This window comes from Ovis canadensis, chromosome 2, assembly GCF_042477335.2.
Source record: "Ovis canadensis isolate MfBH-ARS-UI-01 breed Bighorn chromosome 2, ARS-UI_OviCan_v2, whole genome shotgun sequence".
Taxonomy (NCBI): domain Eukaryota; kingdom Metazoa; phylum Chordata; class Mammalia; order Artiodactyla; family Bovidae; genus Ovis; species Ovis canadensis.
The window spans coordinates 237,346,562-237,362,671 of NC_091246.1; the positions used below are offsets into that span (position 1 = coordinate 237,346,562).

Sequence of the window (16,110 nt, forward strand, 5' to 3'; positions counted from 1 at the left end):
TGACAAACTTCATTTTTGGGGGCTCCAAAATCACTGCAGGTGGTAACTGCAGCCATGAAATTAAAAGACACTTGCTCCTTGAAAGAAAATTATGACCAAACTAGACAGCATATTTAAAAGCAGAGAGAGACATTACTTTGCCAACAAAGGTCTAACTAGTCAAAGCTATGGTTTTTCCAGTAGTCATGCATGGATGTGAGAGCTGGACTATACGGAAAGTCGAGTGCTGAAGAATTGATGCTTTAGAACTGTGGTGTTAGAGAAGACTCTTGAGAGTCCCTTGGACTGCAAGGAGATCCAACCAGTCCATCCTAAAAGAAATCAGTTCTGAATATTTATTGGAAGGACTGATGCTGAAGCTGAAACTCCAATACTTTGGCCACCTTATGCGAAGAACTGACTCACTGGAAAAGATCCTGATGCTGGGAAAGACTGAAGGCAGGAGGGGAAGGGGACGACAGAGGATGAGATGGTTGGATGGCATCACCGACTCGACGGACATGAGTTTGAGTAAGCTCTGGGAACTGGTGACATGACAGGGAAGCCTGGCATGCTGCAGTCCATTGTGCTGCAAATAGTCAAACATGACTGAGCGACTGAACTCAAGTCTCTAAACCAACACGGAGAATTAGATGCATCACACGTGTAGTTTTCCCACTATTTTAAAAGCTCAGTATGGCTTAACTTTAAATACTTATGGGAGAAACTTACTTTTTTCCTGTCCAATCTAGGTGCAACTCTGCTATCTTGAGAATCAGACTGGTTGATCTCTGGGTTGGTATCAAGTAATCTTTGCATTGCTCGGTCCCGATCAAATGCAGTTACATAGAAAAGCATTTGCCGGGTATCAAAAGGGAAGAAAAATGGGCTGTAAAAAGATGCGATATAAATTTATTAACTGAATTAGAATCAGAACCCACTTAAAAATCCTATCTCAGAAACAACTTTTGATATGATACAATTAATAATTATAATGTAATCAATAAAAGTGGTCTACTCAAACTAATTTTGAATAATTTTCATAATTCTTGCATGAACTAAGTGATTTAGTAATAATACATTAAGCAGCCATTCACTATGAAATCTGAAATTCAACCACAAAGATCAAGTCCATCCTAGATCATCTTAAATCTACCCAACAATCTCTTAATAAATATGTATAACATGATTAGGGAAGACTAAATTTTAAAATATAATCACCACTTCACCAGGTTACCAGCCCACCCCATTCCACCATACACACACAAGTAATGGTTTTACTAAACTTATGATTTTCCTCTTAGTTTCTGCATTTGTCAAGTCACTCAAAACTGCCAAAAGGCAGCTGGTGGTTTTTAAACAAATGAAAGCTACAGAAACACAGGCCTTGCTACTGATACACGATTTTGGAAGATCTTGACACAGAGCTGCCAAGAGCATTTCTTAGGGCTTCCCTGGTGGCTCAGAGGGTAAAGCGTCTGCCTGCAATTCAGGAGACCTGGGTTTGATCCCTGGGTCAGGAAGATCCCCTGGAGAAGGAAATGGTAACCCACTCCAGTACTCTTGCCTGGAAAATCCCATGGACAGAGAAGCCTGGTAGACTACAGTCCATGGGATTGCAAAGAGTCAGACATGACTGAGCGACTTCACTTAAACATTTAGTATCCATCACTGAGCGACTTTACTTAAACCTTCAGTATCCATCATGTCCAATACGGAAATTCAGGCAAGGATGTGGAGAGTGTGACTAGAAAACTCAATTTTCTTTCATTTTAATTCATCTAAATGTAAATACAGCCACATGTGGCTGTGGTTACTGTATTCACCAGTGTAGTCCTATTGTCTCTGAGAATGTAGGTCTGGACCCAAAGAGGCTTGGAGAATCAACCAACTCCACCTTTGTTTTGCAATTTTATGATGGAAGACAGTCGAATCTCTTCGGTCAAATATCCTTCTGTTCTTTCCTATTTCACATATAAAGACACTATCAAGTAGACCCAGGACTGGCCCCAGTTCACCCTGTCTGGCCACTAAAGTGACACCATTAAATAGGCTCAACTAAAGACTATGCTTTTGTAACAAATTATGTGGAGACCAACACAAATGGTAACACTCTCAAGCCCACCAGGACAGAAGTGATTGTCTTACCAGGTTTTTCCTAGTTCAGTGAGCCATGTAGGGATGTTTCCTGTCATGATTACTAAAGGATCTTGAAGCTGCCTATTTGCTTTTGCTGTCAACTTACTGTTAATAAATTCACTAGTTGGAATAATCTCCTTGCACATTGCATTCTGGAAAAAAAAAAAAAAGAGTCTATTATGCAGTAAAACATGAAGATTACGTTTCTGATCATCTCCTTTATCCCCAAATACATACACAGTTGTGCTTAGGTATCCCCTGCTGGCTTCTAACATACAGCTTCTCATTGGTATGTCCCAACCCAAACAACAATTTTTACAATATTGCATAGCTGAAACATCCCAACCCCCACAGGCTGCTGGTGCTAGCTCAGCCATGGACACACCAGCTGATGTTTCAAGCAAGGCCAATTCCCCTTCATTCTTCCCTCCATTATTTTTACGTTTTGAAGACAGCATTCAACTTTTGCCTGACCTCATATACATCCTGAATAAATGGACTTGAAGCTAAACGTACCTAAAGATTTAATTACAATAAATTAATGTTCAATTTTTACTTTTTGCTTGATTAGACAAATTATAGCTAGAGAATAATTTATGAGTCTGCCAAGAAAACTAATCCAAGAACATGGGGTGGGAGCAGGGAGGGAGAGGGAGGGAGAGGGAGGGAGAAGCTCCCACTGACAAGTACACTGCAAGTCACTGGGCTGGGATTCCCGCTATTTGGCTGAATCACTGTTCTTCTTTCTAGTACAACAGGAAATTGATCAACCACTAGACAGAAACTAAGAGATAACGTGTTATGACAATACAACAGGAAAACTTCAAAAGTAGACAGCATTACTCACATCATACAAGTAATACCAATATCTACTGACGGCGTGTAAAACTCTTAAAAGAAGAATCACATCTAATGACGGGTCTTCAAAAGTGATATTTTCGGGTGCTGTGGGTATGAGGTAAACTTCTAAAGGATTTGATACGGACGGGCACACTCCATCTAAAGGGCAAAAATTCAAAGTTAAGTGCTGATCAAAGTTAGAAAGTTGTAGCTAATAGAGCCAGCATCATCTCATGGTGCCTAAAACAGTGACCACAAGTGATTAAGGTTTAACGCTCAGTATCTTATTAGTAAGTACTGATAGCTTAAACATTTCTTCCTCCTTATCTTATAGATAAATCATCCAGGCTTAGGAAAATTCCACTTTTCCTCTCATACAAATACACTGTAGAGGAGAAAAACTGACTCCTTTGCATTTCCTCTTTACACTAGAAAAACAGTTAAGAAGAAAATGGCCATAGAGGAGTAAAGACAAAATATTTACATTCAGTTATAGGTATTTCCTGCATTTTTTAATATCCAGTTTTAAATGACCATATAAAACAGTGTGACAGTTTCAAGTAGGAGCTGAGATTCCTTTGCTGTTAGATCTCACAAAGTAATAGCAATTAAAAAAAAAAAGATTGAGCTGTTATCACTTACTTTTACCAAGCCAAGAAATTAAAAAGTACAACATGATCACTGCATAAAAGGGCAATTTTTTAATATTGAAAGCACAGAGACAAATATCTCAAAATAAAGACCTTCTTATATTGAAAAAAACTTAGTTCTATGAAAAACAAAACTGCTATGATCACTTATTTCTGTGGACCAGGGAAATTTCAACATCACCAGTGACTGGAAACCCCTGATAGGGAGTGGTCCCCTAGGAAAGCGGCCTATCAGTAAGGCATGGTTACCATCATATTAAAAAAGGGCGGGAAATGAGCAAAATCAGCCTGGAAGGAAATATTACAAAGGAAGGTAAGTCAACTGGGAGGTGTCAACTACTTTCGGTAATCATTTTATAACCTGGCAAAACTTTCTATTCCTTCTATTAACTGTTAGATCTTACTATTATAACAAGTAACAATAAAAGCTAAGGGACACCCTGCCAATGACTAGTCTCTTCTTTAGTGAATATGTTCTACTAATGAAATTTGCTTTTGATTTCATGAAAAAGTTTTTCCCAATATTCTCTGAAGATAAGGTTTCATATGGTTCAATTTAAAGCAACCAAGTGTTTGTAGTAATTTATATCTTTATAAATTATACGTAAAGCTTCTACTACTAGATATAAAACACTGTTAAAACCTTGAGGGCAGGAAGTCTACTGCCCCATGGCAGTGGCAATCCACTGCCCTGTCGGCATCGCTCACCATTCCACAGCTCATCATGCTTTTTTGCATTTCTAGGGGAAGTTTTTGTTGGAGCTGTCTGGGCTCTTCCTCTTTTACCACCAACACAATCTTTATTACTTTCTTCGTCCTCTCGCACAGGTTTGTACCTAAAGTAATAGAGTAGGAAAACCAAAAGTAGGTTTTAAAACTGCAAGTTATTCTCCAAGGCCAAAGTACAAGCCACTGATAACACAGTTACCAGAACAATTCTCTGGTATCTAGCCACAGTCTCCCTAGTTCTGGATTTGGACAAATGTCAGTGGGACTGCTTCCTAGAAAAGACCCCCTGAGACCACCATCCTAGGAGGGGCCAACTCCAAGGGCTGGTTCTGGGAAGAATTACTCTCTTTCAATGAGTATGCAGATATTCATCAGTAACGTAGGAAATTACACCCAAATGCCTCTAAGGGATAACAGGTGCCAAACTTCCTACTACCTACAGGAATATCATCGTAGTTCTTTTTTGACTTAAAGGCTTGAAGCTACTATTAAAGTAGAGACAAGTTATGATTATTTATTGCCCAAACACATTTTCATGTAAATTTAATGAGGAAGCTAACACACACACACACACACACACACACACACACACACACACACACGATGGAATGCGCACACACACACACACGATGGAATGCTGAAAGTGGCTTTTAATAACAAACTACAGAATTTAGAGTCCATTCTCTCCTTATGCAAGCCAGCCAGTAATAGGAATTCCAAAACACACGAACACTGTTGATGAAAAACCAGTCATTTTCAGACTTGCCATATTGTATGAGTTTTCGTCCAAATGCCAGCTCTTCCTAGAGGATTGCTCTCATCATCCGTGGACTCCCGTTCATCTTCAGCCTGTATACTGAACTGCCGTACTGCCTGATACACAGTCATGTTATACGGTAGCAAATGCTCTCCGATGTAAAACTGTAGCCTGTGTCTCACATTTCCAGAATTTAAGAACTGAGCGGCCTAAACAGAGCAAAAACAAAATCCATTTAAGCTATCGGCCCTGAACTCTACACATTAAAACATTGTGGGAATAGCACCCTACCAGAGATTCGTCTATTTCCTCATCAGAGCCATCGTCGTCACTGTCTTCGTCGTCATCTCTTACTCGTCCATACCCTAAGGACCCAAGAAGTCTGTTACATTCCTGGCAATTTTGGGTGGCAAAGAAAAACCTATATATACACTTGTCAAACTAACATACTCCTAGAAAAACATGTATATTATGTTTTGATCTAATCATTCTTGGAAAAACATGTATATTACACTTTGATCTACAAAGCAGAAAGATCTAAGAAAACTGTCAGGTACAAAATGTCACTTCTATTACATTACATTACAAACTGTCATTTCTATTACACCAGCATAAATTAACCCATCACCCACCCAGTCATCCAAGTAAGCAGTCAACCCCTAAAAAAATTTAACGTTTCTAAATACTACATATAACATAAGTAATGAGCACCCAAGTTCTTGATGCTAGGTTTTGACAAACACAGCAATGAACAGGGAGATAATGTATATATCCCTTAATGTTAATTTCATCCCAAATGTACACATAAACACACAAGATACATATATAGAAAGTACCTCTAACTACAAGGTATCTCTCAATAGCCTGCACCAAAGCCAGGGGGTCAATCTTGACAGGTCCACCTTTCCACTGCTTCACATTTGCACAGTCTGGATGTCTTTGTAACTGGCATTTTAACTGATGTGTGTTGAAAAATTTTAAAGCCTGTGATCCTCTGTTGAGAGAGAAGCTCAAGATAATTTGTGAAAAAGAGTTATTCTATTATTTTCAAAATCAGCATACATTAATTAAAATAAAAGCATGATAATACAAACTCTGCATTTTCCTGAGGCACAAAGTAACTATGTAAATAGTACAGCCAGCAATTCCAAGTTATTGGAAAAGACTTATCATAAAAGAGGATATGTACACATGCATATGAGAACATTCAATCAACATTTCATCTCTGTCCCACCATGAATCTATGTGAGCAGAAATACCTCATCACTGAGAAGGAATTATTTCCCCAGGATAAAGATTCCTGAACCATTTGGGCATGCTCATTTCTGCAATATTTTACCATTACCTACTAAGTCCTCTTTATTTAAAAACAAACAATAAAACCTCATTTTTTGCTTTCAAAGATTTCAGCTACAAAATTACTTTAAAAACTAACCTTTACATTTTACTTTGCTACAGTCTTTTGAGTGAAGCAGTTTGACAGCTATATCAGTCTAGACCTGGTAATGATATTTAATTACTCATTTCTGAAAAGGTCTGGCAAGAGTAAAATACAGAGGAGTTTAAAACGCAGCTAAGAGGTTTGATAAGGCATGCAAATAGGGGTATTGGAAAGAATATTCCATTATATTGATACATACATATGCAAACATACATACTTTACACAAATTCAGATAAAAATGAAAAACATTATGGTTTTCTCATGTATGTATTAGAAAGTACCCCTTTAGTTCATAAAAATCTTCCAGGACAGTTTAATAATCAAAATTAAATACCACTCTATACATTAAGTTTCAAAGCAGGAAAAAACCTAGACAACACTGATCACTTCATTATTCAATATTGCATACCGTTTTAATTCAGTCAAAACTTTAAATATCTTTATGACACACCAGACTATATTTTTTAAAACCAAACTAATTTTTTAAAAGTTTTTCAGGCTGTTAGCCATAATATTCCAGGAAGCTTGTAACATTCTGTAAAAACACATCAAGGAATTTAATGTATTCTTTCTATACTTGAGTCCTGTAAAGCTACTACATTATGGGAAAAAATAAACATTTATTCGTCAAAACCCATTAAAACACAAAGTTATAACCACTTGGATCACATATGAAATCACATTATTACACAGAATGTAATCATTTTGTCATCTGTAACTACAAACTTCTTGGAGAAAAGCTTTATACATTAAAGTACATCAATTTAAGGAAACTAAGCCTAAATTTAAGGAAAACTAAGCCTATTGTAACTTGCCAACACAAGTTGGCTTCATATTTTCAAAACATATTTAAGATACAGGGTATGATTTTAGGAATAAAAGTTATTTGATTCGCGTATTAGAATATTTAATCTCCTCAGTCCTTATAATGAGTGTTCTTTAAGCAGACCAAGATGTCAAGAGACCTCTTGCCACTTTACCTCAACAAAACTATAAATCCAGTGGCAAGAGCACACCTAGGCAAGGATCCTTACCTGCCTCCTGTCCCATTTCCACTGGGAAAGTCATGCACTTTGACTGGAAATTGTTCCATCTGGCTGAGGCAGTTGTTCATTTTGTGAACTAATGCCAACAAAGGTGCATTACCCACTGGTTCTACTCGTTCAATGGGCTCTTCTCCAGGAAGCTAAAGTTATAAATAAACCAACAGGTTAAGCAAGGCCTCATGAAATGGAACCACTCAATAATATTTAATAGGCAGTTTTATAAAAGACTTACTCTATTGTATTTTTTTGTGATGGATTTAGCTGGAACAATGCTTCCAAATAAATTATTTCAATAAACACACTTTTTATATAGGCATACAATCCCGTATTCACAATTCCTAAGTCCAAAAGGCTTGAAAACACTACTCATTTGGTGGCAAAATCTGACCCAGACAGATACATGGCTGTTTGAAGTCTTTATTTACCTTTATTTAGTAGGAATATTCGTATGTTTTGTTGCAAAAATACTTAATGTATATGGAGTACTATTCAGAATCTACTGGGGATTATCAGATAATAAGTGGTGTATGTACTGTATGGCAAAACTCATGAAACCCATCCAGCCCCAAGGAATTTCCGGTAAGTAATTATAGACTGTACATAATTTTAGCATGGTATAAAACTATATCCAGTATTAACTATACAGCTAATGAGTCACGAATAATTATCAATTCTACTTTAGGTCGTGGAACAAGTTAAAATAATGCAAGCAATGCCTGCAAACAATGACCAGACACGGTGAGTTTCACTCACACACAAGTGAGCTGTCCTTAGCCCTATTACACAGTCGATCCAGAGAATCGCCTTCTGTTAAGCCATTATGAACAAGTAGAATGGTGTTAAGTTACCAGTGTCCGGGTTACTCTTTTGCTTTCACTCACTGAGAGTGAAGAAAGTGAAGCTGCTCTGTAGCTTCTGGTCTTATGATCCACATTATAAATGGTGATCGACCATTCCTCAATGAAATTGTTAGTTCTGTGTCTTACATAGAAAATAGAAATGTTTACATATACTTTATCTTACACCTATAGATACATGATGTCTACCATATTTCTATTAAAAAATATACTGAAAACTGCAATATGCTCAAAAACAGATATTGAGAATCAAATACATTCACAACTGTTAGTCGTGTTAGTTGCTCAGATGTGTCCTATGCTTTGTGACCCCATGGACTGTAGCCCGCCAGGCTCCTCCATCCATGGGATTTTTCAGGACAAGACTATTGGAGTGGGTTGGCATATCCTTCTCCAGGGGATCTTCCTGACCCAGGGATCGAACCTGGGTCCTTCCACATTGCAGGCAGACTCTACCATCTGAGCTATCAGGAAGTGAGAGTGAAAGTTGCTCAGTCGTGTCTGACTCTTTGAGACCGCATGGAATATACAGTCCACGGAATTCTCCAGGCCAGAAAATGAGTGGATTGCCCTTTCCTTCTCCAGGGAATATTCCCAACCCAGGGATCAAACCTGGGTCTCCCACATTGCAGGTGGATTCTTTACCATCTGAGCCACCAGGGAAGCCCAAGCTACCAGGCAGGCCCAAACAATTAATGGTCTGTCTTATACAAAAACACAGAATCAAGATACATCAATCACAGTATAGGCACTTGCTTCACCATTTTGTTGTGTTACTGTTTACCTAACGCATAAAAGACCAAGGAATCCATATGTGTATAATATCCAAGTTAAAACCTTTACCTCAGTATCTTGACCAAGAAATATTAGAAATTACTCCTGGGATGAAAATATTTGCATGAGTAAAAAATTACTCTCAAAATAAGACACACAGGCATGATTATTAGGTAACTTACCGGAGAAGAAAAAAATACATGAAGGAATCTCTTTAATCTGATCTCTCTGCTCACAGCGTCCTTTTCACTTTTAGATGTCAAATAAAGCAACAGCTGCTTCACAAATCCACTGTGTTGGATTTCAAATGATGAAACATCAGACTCTGAGACTATGCTACGGATTTCTACAAGGCACTCAGCTCCACCATCCACCTGAAAGAGATGAAAACAGTATTCACTGATTTAGAGAGTCCTTAATAAGTATACAATTCATATTTCCACCAAAGCAACCCAGTACTTAAACACCTTTAAAAAAGAAATCAGGGGCAAGTGGTACATACTTGGTAGATCCTTGAAAAACAGTATCTTACAAACACACACATTCACAAAATGTTATTATTTCATGACAGAAAACCAGTGTCCATTCTGACATTAAAAAACAACAACAACAAAAACTTCATATTTAACCAATGTAGTTGTATTAAAGAAAAAAAAAAAAGACAAAGGATGAGAAAGCAAATTGGAGGAACAGAGATATAATACCAAAATGAAAAGACAGAACAAGAGTTTAAGGTGTGGCTTTATAGTACATTTGAAGACTTAATGAAATAGACAATTTCTTAGAAAACATATGCTACTCACACAGATCAAAGTACATCAAAAATGGAAAAAGGATCAGATGAAACACAAAAGGTTTATGACACCTCTACCCTTTCTGAGCACTCTTAGGGCACAGGTAAAGAGCGGTGAAGGAGGGGCTTTCTCCTTCACTTAGGAAACTGCTAGGTTGTAGAGTCCATAGACATTAGAACTGGTTTTTTTTTTCTTTTTGGTCTTCATGTAGTGACATGAAACATATTTTAAGTATTAACTGTGCATGTCTCTAAGTATATCTTAGCCCATTTTCAAACTGAAACTTAAGTGGTCTAATGTGGAATCTGGATTTACTAGTCTGTAAACAGGCTAGTACCTGTAGCTGGAGACACCTGATAGGAGAGATGTGCCCGAGGGACACTTTATTTGTTAAGAGATCTGGAAGGTGAGGGAGAGAAAAGTCAAAGACCAGATGTCTAGCACACTTAATGATAAGATGAGGAAGCACGGAAGTCAAGAGACAAATTAAAGAAACGTCAGCGCCAAAGGAGCAGGTCTGGTTAGAAAAGTTGCTCTAAGACAAATAAATCCAGGGAAATCTAGGGTCACCAAGGCAAGGAGGAGCCGGATGGAAGAGTCCAGAGAAGCAGCTAGGTGCACTGGCTGCAGTACCTGGAGGTTGAGTTGTTCGGTCGCAGCACAAAGTCTCTGAAGGACATTCAATGCAGGGTTGCTTCCATCCATGTTCTCAGAACTGAAGTAACGCTCTACAAATTTATGTGCCTGCTCTTTAATCCAACCTTTAATTTTTTCTCTGCAAGAAGGAAAAAGATATTAAAAACTCAGTGTACATAGAAAAGTTTTCAATTATAACTTCTGGTCAAAGGCAGATAGCTGCTACATTTAAAATTCTTTTTTGGCCTATGTTTATAGACTAGTAAATCTAGATTCCACATTCACTTAAGTTTCAGTTTGAAAATGGGCTTATACCTAGAGAAATGCACAGTTAATACTTAAAATACATTTCATGTCACTACATGAAGACCAAAAAACAAACAAACCCAGTTCTAACATCTATGGACACTACAACCTAACAGTTTCTTAAGTGTTAACCTGAAAGCAATTTTCCAAGACTGTTTTCTAAGGTATAGACATATCTGCACTGTCCCTTATATTCCTATAGACCAGAAACATGTACTTATTTGGTGCATAATAAGCTATGACAACTGAGACCTCACTGTTCAAATAACAAATTCTAGTAACTTCAGAAATATATTTGCTTATTTCTACTACCTGAAATTGAGAAACCACTCACCAAACCAAACAAAAAGAGCTTGTTTTCCCAATGGAATTTGCTTTTTAAAAATTTCTTATTTGCAGAGGAAGTAATCCCTGTTGGTATGTTACACCCAGGAGAAGGAAATGGCAATCTACTCCGGTACTATTGCCTGGAAAATCTCATGGACAGAGGAGCCTGGTAGGCTGCAGTCTATGGGGTCGCAAAGTCGGACACAACTGAGCGACTTCACTTCACTTCACTATGTTACACCCAGAGTCAAACAAAACAATCCTTGAGGATTTTAAAGGAATAATTTTTTTTAAGCCATAAATTGGTGTGAATGGTTTAACTGACAGTTTTACATTTCCTAAAAAGGGCTCTGCTCTAAGATCCTTATGTTCCACTGTGAAGTGCAGAAGAGGGCTATTATAAAAGAGCATGTGTACGTTCAGAAAATACGTCAGCTTTCCCTTTTCCAGAACAAAACTAAGGAACAAATTCAAAGGGAAATCTATTTGCTTGGTTTTGAACATACGCAACTCCCAACTAGACATGTTGAAATTGTAAAATATGAGAAAAAGTCAGACATCGGGCTCAAGAACTGAGAATCTGCTCCATCCTGGAGCTATGCGACCTCTGAGCAAAAATTAAGGCCTGTGTCCATGTTTCGATCTCTATGTAACAGGTACACTGACTAGAATAACATGAAGCTTTTCTTTATCTAGAAACAGAAGTAACACAAAATCCCCCCACCTCACCTATTATTGGAGATGGTGTCCTTTGAGGCGGCCCTGGCAAGACCACTAACTCCTGCAGTTCGTGCTGGTTCAATGTTGTTGCTATTAGACTGTGCGCTTAACCTTCCCCACGTTTTTGGATTCAAGCTTGCCAGGAAAGAAGACTTAGGTGACTGAGTAGTGGTGGGGCTTTTAGCTATGGAGAGAACAATACTTAAATCATTTTAGTGTAAATGATGAAAACCAACAGAATTTTAAGACTTCCGCTCAACAGATTAATTAGCTACAAGAACTAAGAGCACTGGGAATTCAGCAAACTCAGGCATGATTCAAAGCTGTCAGCAAAAATAAAGCATGTGTCTTTAGCCGCTAGTTCCTTTCCCTTCACCTCCCCAGGGTTTCATCACAAATTACCTTGATTGTCTACTTTGTCATCATCTCTTGGAGGTGAATACTTTGGCCTTCTTGATCCTCGTTTTGGCAGTCGTTTTCTCTTTAGAACATCACTTAATCGACTATCACACGGGAAAACATGAGGTAAGTTTAGCAATTATCATCATCTAATATCATCACTCACTTAAAAGCAAGCCAAAATGGCAGAAACAATGTATTATAAAATACTGTCGTAACAGTATTTTCCATTTAGTGATTATTTAATGCCAACTCTGCACCAACGTTCTACAAGTGTACAGACACAGAAATTGATTACTTCAGAAAATACCTAACTATAAATACCTTGACTACTGAATTACTAAAAGAAAACCAAATAGACAGAGTATCTCATTAATCCTTGTTAAACTCCACTGTTAAATGCAGTACATAAAGTATATAAAACAAATATACAAAGCAAAGAACGAACCATGCAATCTTAAATCAGAAAAAGAATGTTAAACCTGAGTACCTTTTTTCTTCTCTGATCTAAATGACAGTAAGTAAAATAATAATCACAGCACATTAAGGTTAACATTATCAAAATACTTTCCAATATTACCCAAAGTAATTTCATGGTGTGCAAAGATAATAATATCCAAAATGAATGCATTTATAAATACTTTTATAAAAAATTCAGTTATCTGTAAACAAATGTAGTAAAGTGATAGTGTAAACAACCTATTTGAATTAGAATATATAAAATACAACACATATGGCTTTGTGCACTATTTTCACTACATTTAACAACTTTAGAAATAGTTTATACTGTCATTCACAGAATAACAAAACTACGTAAGATGGAAATGATAAAAAAGGTTATGGTTCAGTTAAATTATAATCCAAGTAAGAAATATCTGGAAAAAAAATTTAAAGTCTTCCAACATCTGACACATCTATTGAAAACACTTAATAGAGTGATCAATATACTTGACAATTAGGACAAGTGAACTTTCGAAGAATAAACTTAATTCCATTTACAAATTTTTATGAACTTCTCATTTAAAACCATATTAGAAATCAGTCACTTAGAGCTCTGAAAGTCTCTCTCTGAAAGTATATCTGTTTCCTTAGAAGCACTGACTATCAGAACCTATAATCAAGTTTAGTTCCTTCATTTAAAGTAGCTCAGGAGCACTGCATCTCTGTGAGCTGCATCATATTTTACTAAGCACTTGTGCTAGAGCTCAGGCACCATGCCTATGCTAGAGAGTAAAACCCTGCAATGACCTCAGGTTGCCACAGCAGCTGGGGGAGAGAACTGGGCTGGTGAGGAAAGAGAGAGGTGGGCAAGGCTGGGAGAGAAAAATGGCAAGACACTTCAACTAGACAACAGGAAAGGTGGAGGGTCCCTGGTAATATCTCCAGGTCCCAAAACCCTGGACTGTGCCCATTACATGGTACCACTTAAACCCAGCAGCTTCCTAAGATAACACTGTACCAGGAGTCACAGAACTCTCAAAACTCATATACACATCAGGGTGGACAACTGCCACCAGGGGGCACCAAGAGCAGCTAGGATTCTGAGCTTTGCAGTTCATAAGATTAAATTTTTGGACCCCAGTTATTAAATATACACTTTAGCAAGATTGACTTTTTAGCTTCCATCAAAGGAACAAAAACACTTTTAAGAGTGTGATTTGTTTCAGTACAAAATGGTAACCGACATGAGGGCTGGTAACGTTCTCAGCAACAGAGTGCAACAAAGGAATTAAAAAAGAGGTGCAAGCAGAGAATTTTCTTAGAATTCTCATTAGCTTTTATTAAGAGCAAAAGTTCCGATATGCCAATAAAAGACAGATGGGAAATCAGGTTCTTTTCTTATATTCTAAAAGTTCCAATTTTTAATATTTTCACTATATCAGTATCTAGATGTCTCAAAGTTGGTAATATATGATGCAACATAATACAGTAAATAATCATTATGATTATGGTATCAGAAATGAGGCTCAAATCCTTCATCGTTATAGTAAGTTCAAGACATTATGCCACTTAGCTTCTCTGAGCTTTAGTGCCCTTAGAGGTCAATGTAAATACTATGTCTCTACTGTGGTTTCTAAACATGGCTCAATACAGCAGGTTTTCAGTAAGTGTTCAATTTTCGTCCCATTCTCATTAAATACTTAACAAAACATACATGAAAAAATGGAAAATGTACACTCTCTATAGTGCCCTACACACTTCACTTCCATGGGTGCGACTCAGAGACCAGGGCAGAATTCCAAGCAAAGAGCACAAGAGTCACTGCAGGACTCTGACTTACCCTTGAGGGCTCAGGTCTAGAGAATCGTCTCTGCTGTGCTGCAAGCTGGGGGACCCCAGGTCAGCTGAGGCATTGGTGGCGGCCGTGGCTGTTCCACAGTTGACCAATGGCGTGGACCCCAAGGATCCGGACCCATTTGTACATGCCTTTGGTGGACTCGTCAACAATGACTCAGATTCTGCTAAGTGTTTTACTTGATGCATTACACCTTTATAGAACAGAGGTTAGAGTGTGTGTTAATCAGGACTACCTCCCCACCATTACAAGATCCCTAAACATTAATGTTGATTCACAAGGAATGAATAAAAAGTACATCAAAACAGGAAAATAATTGAGGTGACAGAGTCTTCAACCTGACTCCAAAAAATAGAAGGAAGTAAATTCAAGTTTCAATAAAGATACTTATATTAGATGAGATGGTTAGACAGCATCACCAACTCAATGAACATGAATCTGAGCAAACTCCGGGAGACGGTAAAGGAAACTCACTGGAACCTGGTATGTTCCAGTCCATGGGGCGCAGAGTCAAACGCGACTTAGCGACTGAACACATGTCTCTTCTGAGGCCTTCCAATATACTCAAAATGTTAAATGGGGTCACATATAAAGTCCTACCAGAAATTTAAAGTACCCACTGTAAGAATCAAAAGCAATTACAAAACTTCAGTGCACCTGTGGCTGGATAGCCAAAAGATAAGAAAAGGACCTACAATTATTAACTTCAAATGCTACAAGGAGACAAGATCGCAATAACACTACTGCCAATAAACAAAACACCAGCTATTGAAGGATGGAGATCTTCACATCCCTGCAAGTGTACGAGGAGACGGAACAATAACCCATTAAGGCAGAGATTTATATTTGGGGTTCGATTGTGGGAGGAAGCACATGGGGCTGGAGAGGGGTGGGGAGGGAGACAGAATACAAAGGTGTGTGTTCACACGTTCACAACATTCACATTTTTCTGGTGAAGAGTCCACAACTTTCCATCAGATTATTTATATTAAAAAAAAAAAAAGATTTTTGAGTGAATTCAAACTTCAGGCATTCATTCCACAAGTATTATTTGCAACTGTCATATGCCCAGACTGTGAGCAAGGCACTAAGAATATGGCCATGGCTAAGAAAAATATATTCAGGGCACTTACTAACTAATGAGAAAGATATAACAAGAAATTAAAAATACAGAGTGAACTGCTTATGAGAAATAAAATACAGTGCTGCCGGAGCATACCATAGGGAGATCTAACAATTCAGGAGGCAGGGTAGATATTTACGAACAAGTGATCTTTAAATGGAACCTCAAAGAACAGTGAGATAAGCCACATGCAAAGGGGGAGAACCAATCTACATATCTCCATATACCTCACCATGTATATGCTATACAAATACTTGGGGGTGGGAAATTCAATCTGATGGCATAGTTGATTGATAG

General features: G+C 37.8%; 1 protein-coding gene across 41 annotated transcripts in view; it reads right to left on the reverse strand.

Annotated features, from left to right (window-relative positions):
• Positions 1 to 16,110, reverse strand: part of TRIP12 (thyroid hormone receptor interactor 12) — a 154,440-nt gene that overhangs the window by 18,455 nt on the left and 119,875 nt on the right. For 31 of the 41 annotated variants that reach the window (XM_069578502.1, XM_069578505.1, XM_069578496.1 and 28 more), the window contains 13 exons: positions 14,676 to 14,883; positions 12,398 to 12,498; positions 12,005 to 12,179; positions 10,640 to 10,781; positions 9,395 to 9,586; positions 7,570 to 7,721; positions 5,931 to 6,103; positions 5,386 to 5,459; positions 5,104 to 5,303; positions 4,317 to 4,444; positions 2,966 to 3,117; positions 2,128 to 2,270; positions 712 to 868 (listed from right to left, as the gene is read on the reverse strand). In XM_069578502.1, coding sequence (XP_069434603.1) covers positions 712 to 868; positions 2,128 to 2,270; positions 2,966 to 3,117; positions 4,317 to 4,444; positions 5,104 to 5,303; positions 5,386 to 5,459; positions 5,931 to 6,103; positions 7,570 to 7,721; positions 9,395 to 9,586; positions 10,640 to 10,781; positions 12,005 to 12,179; positions 12,398 to 12,498; positions 14,676 to 14,883 — 1,997 coding nt within the window. The remainder of the gene's footprint in view (positions 1 to 711; positions 869 to 2,127; positions 2,271 to 2,965; positions 3,118 to 4,316; positions 4,445 to 5,103; positions 5,304 to 5,385; positions 5,460 to 5,930; positions 6,104 to 7,569; positions 7,722 to 9,394; positions 9,587 to 10,639; positions 10,782 to 12,004; positions 12,180 to 12,397; positions 12,499 to 14,675; positions 14,884 to 16,110) is intronic. The other 10 variants (XM_069578513.1, XM_069578507.1, XM_069578499.1 and 7 more) reach the window with 1 other exon arrangement.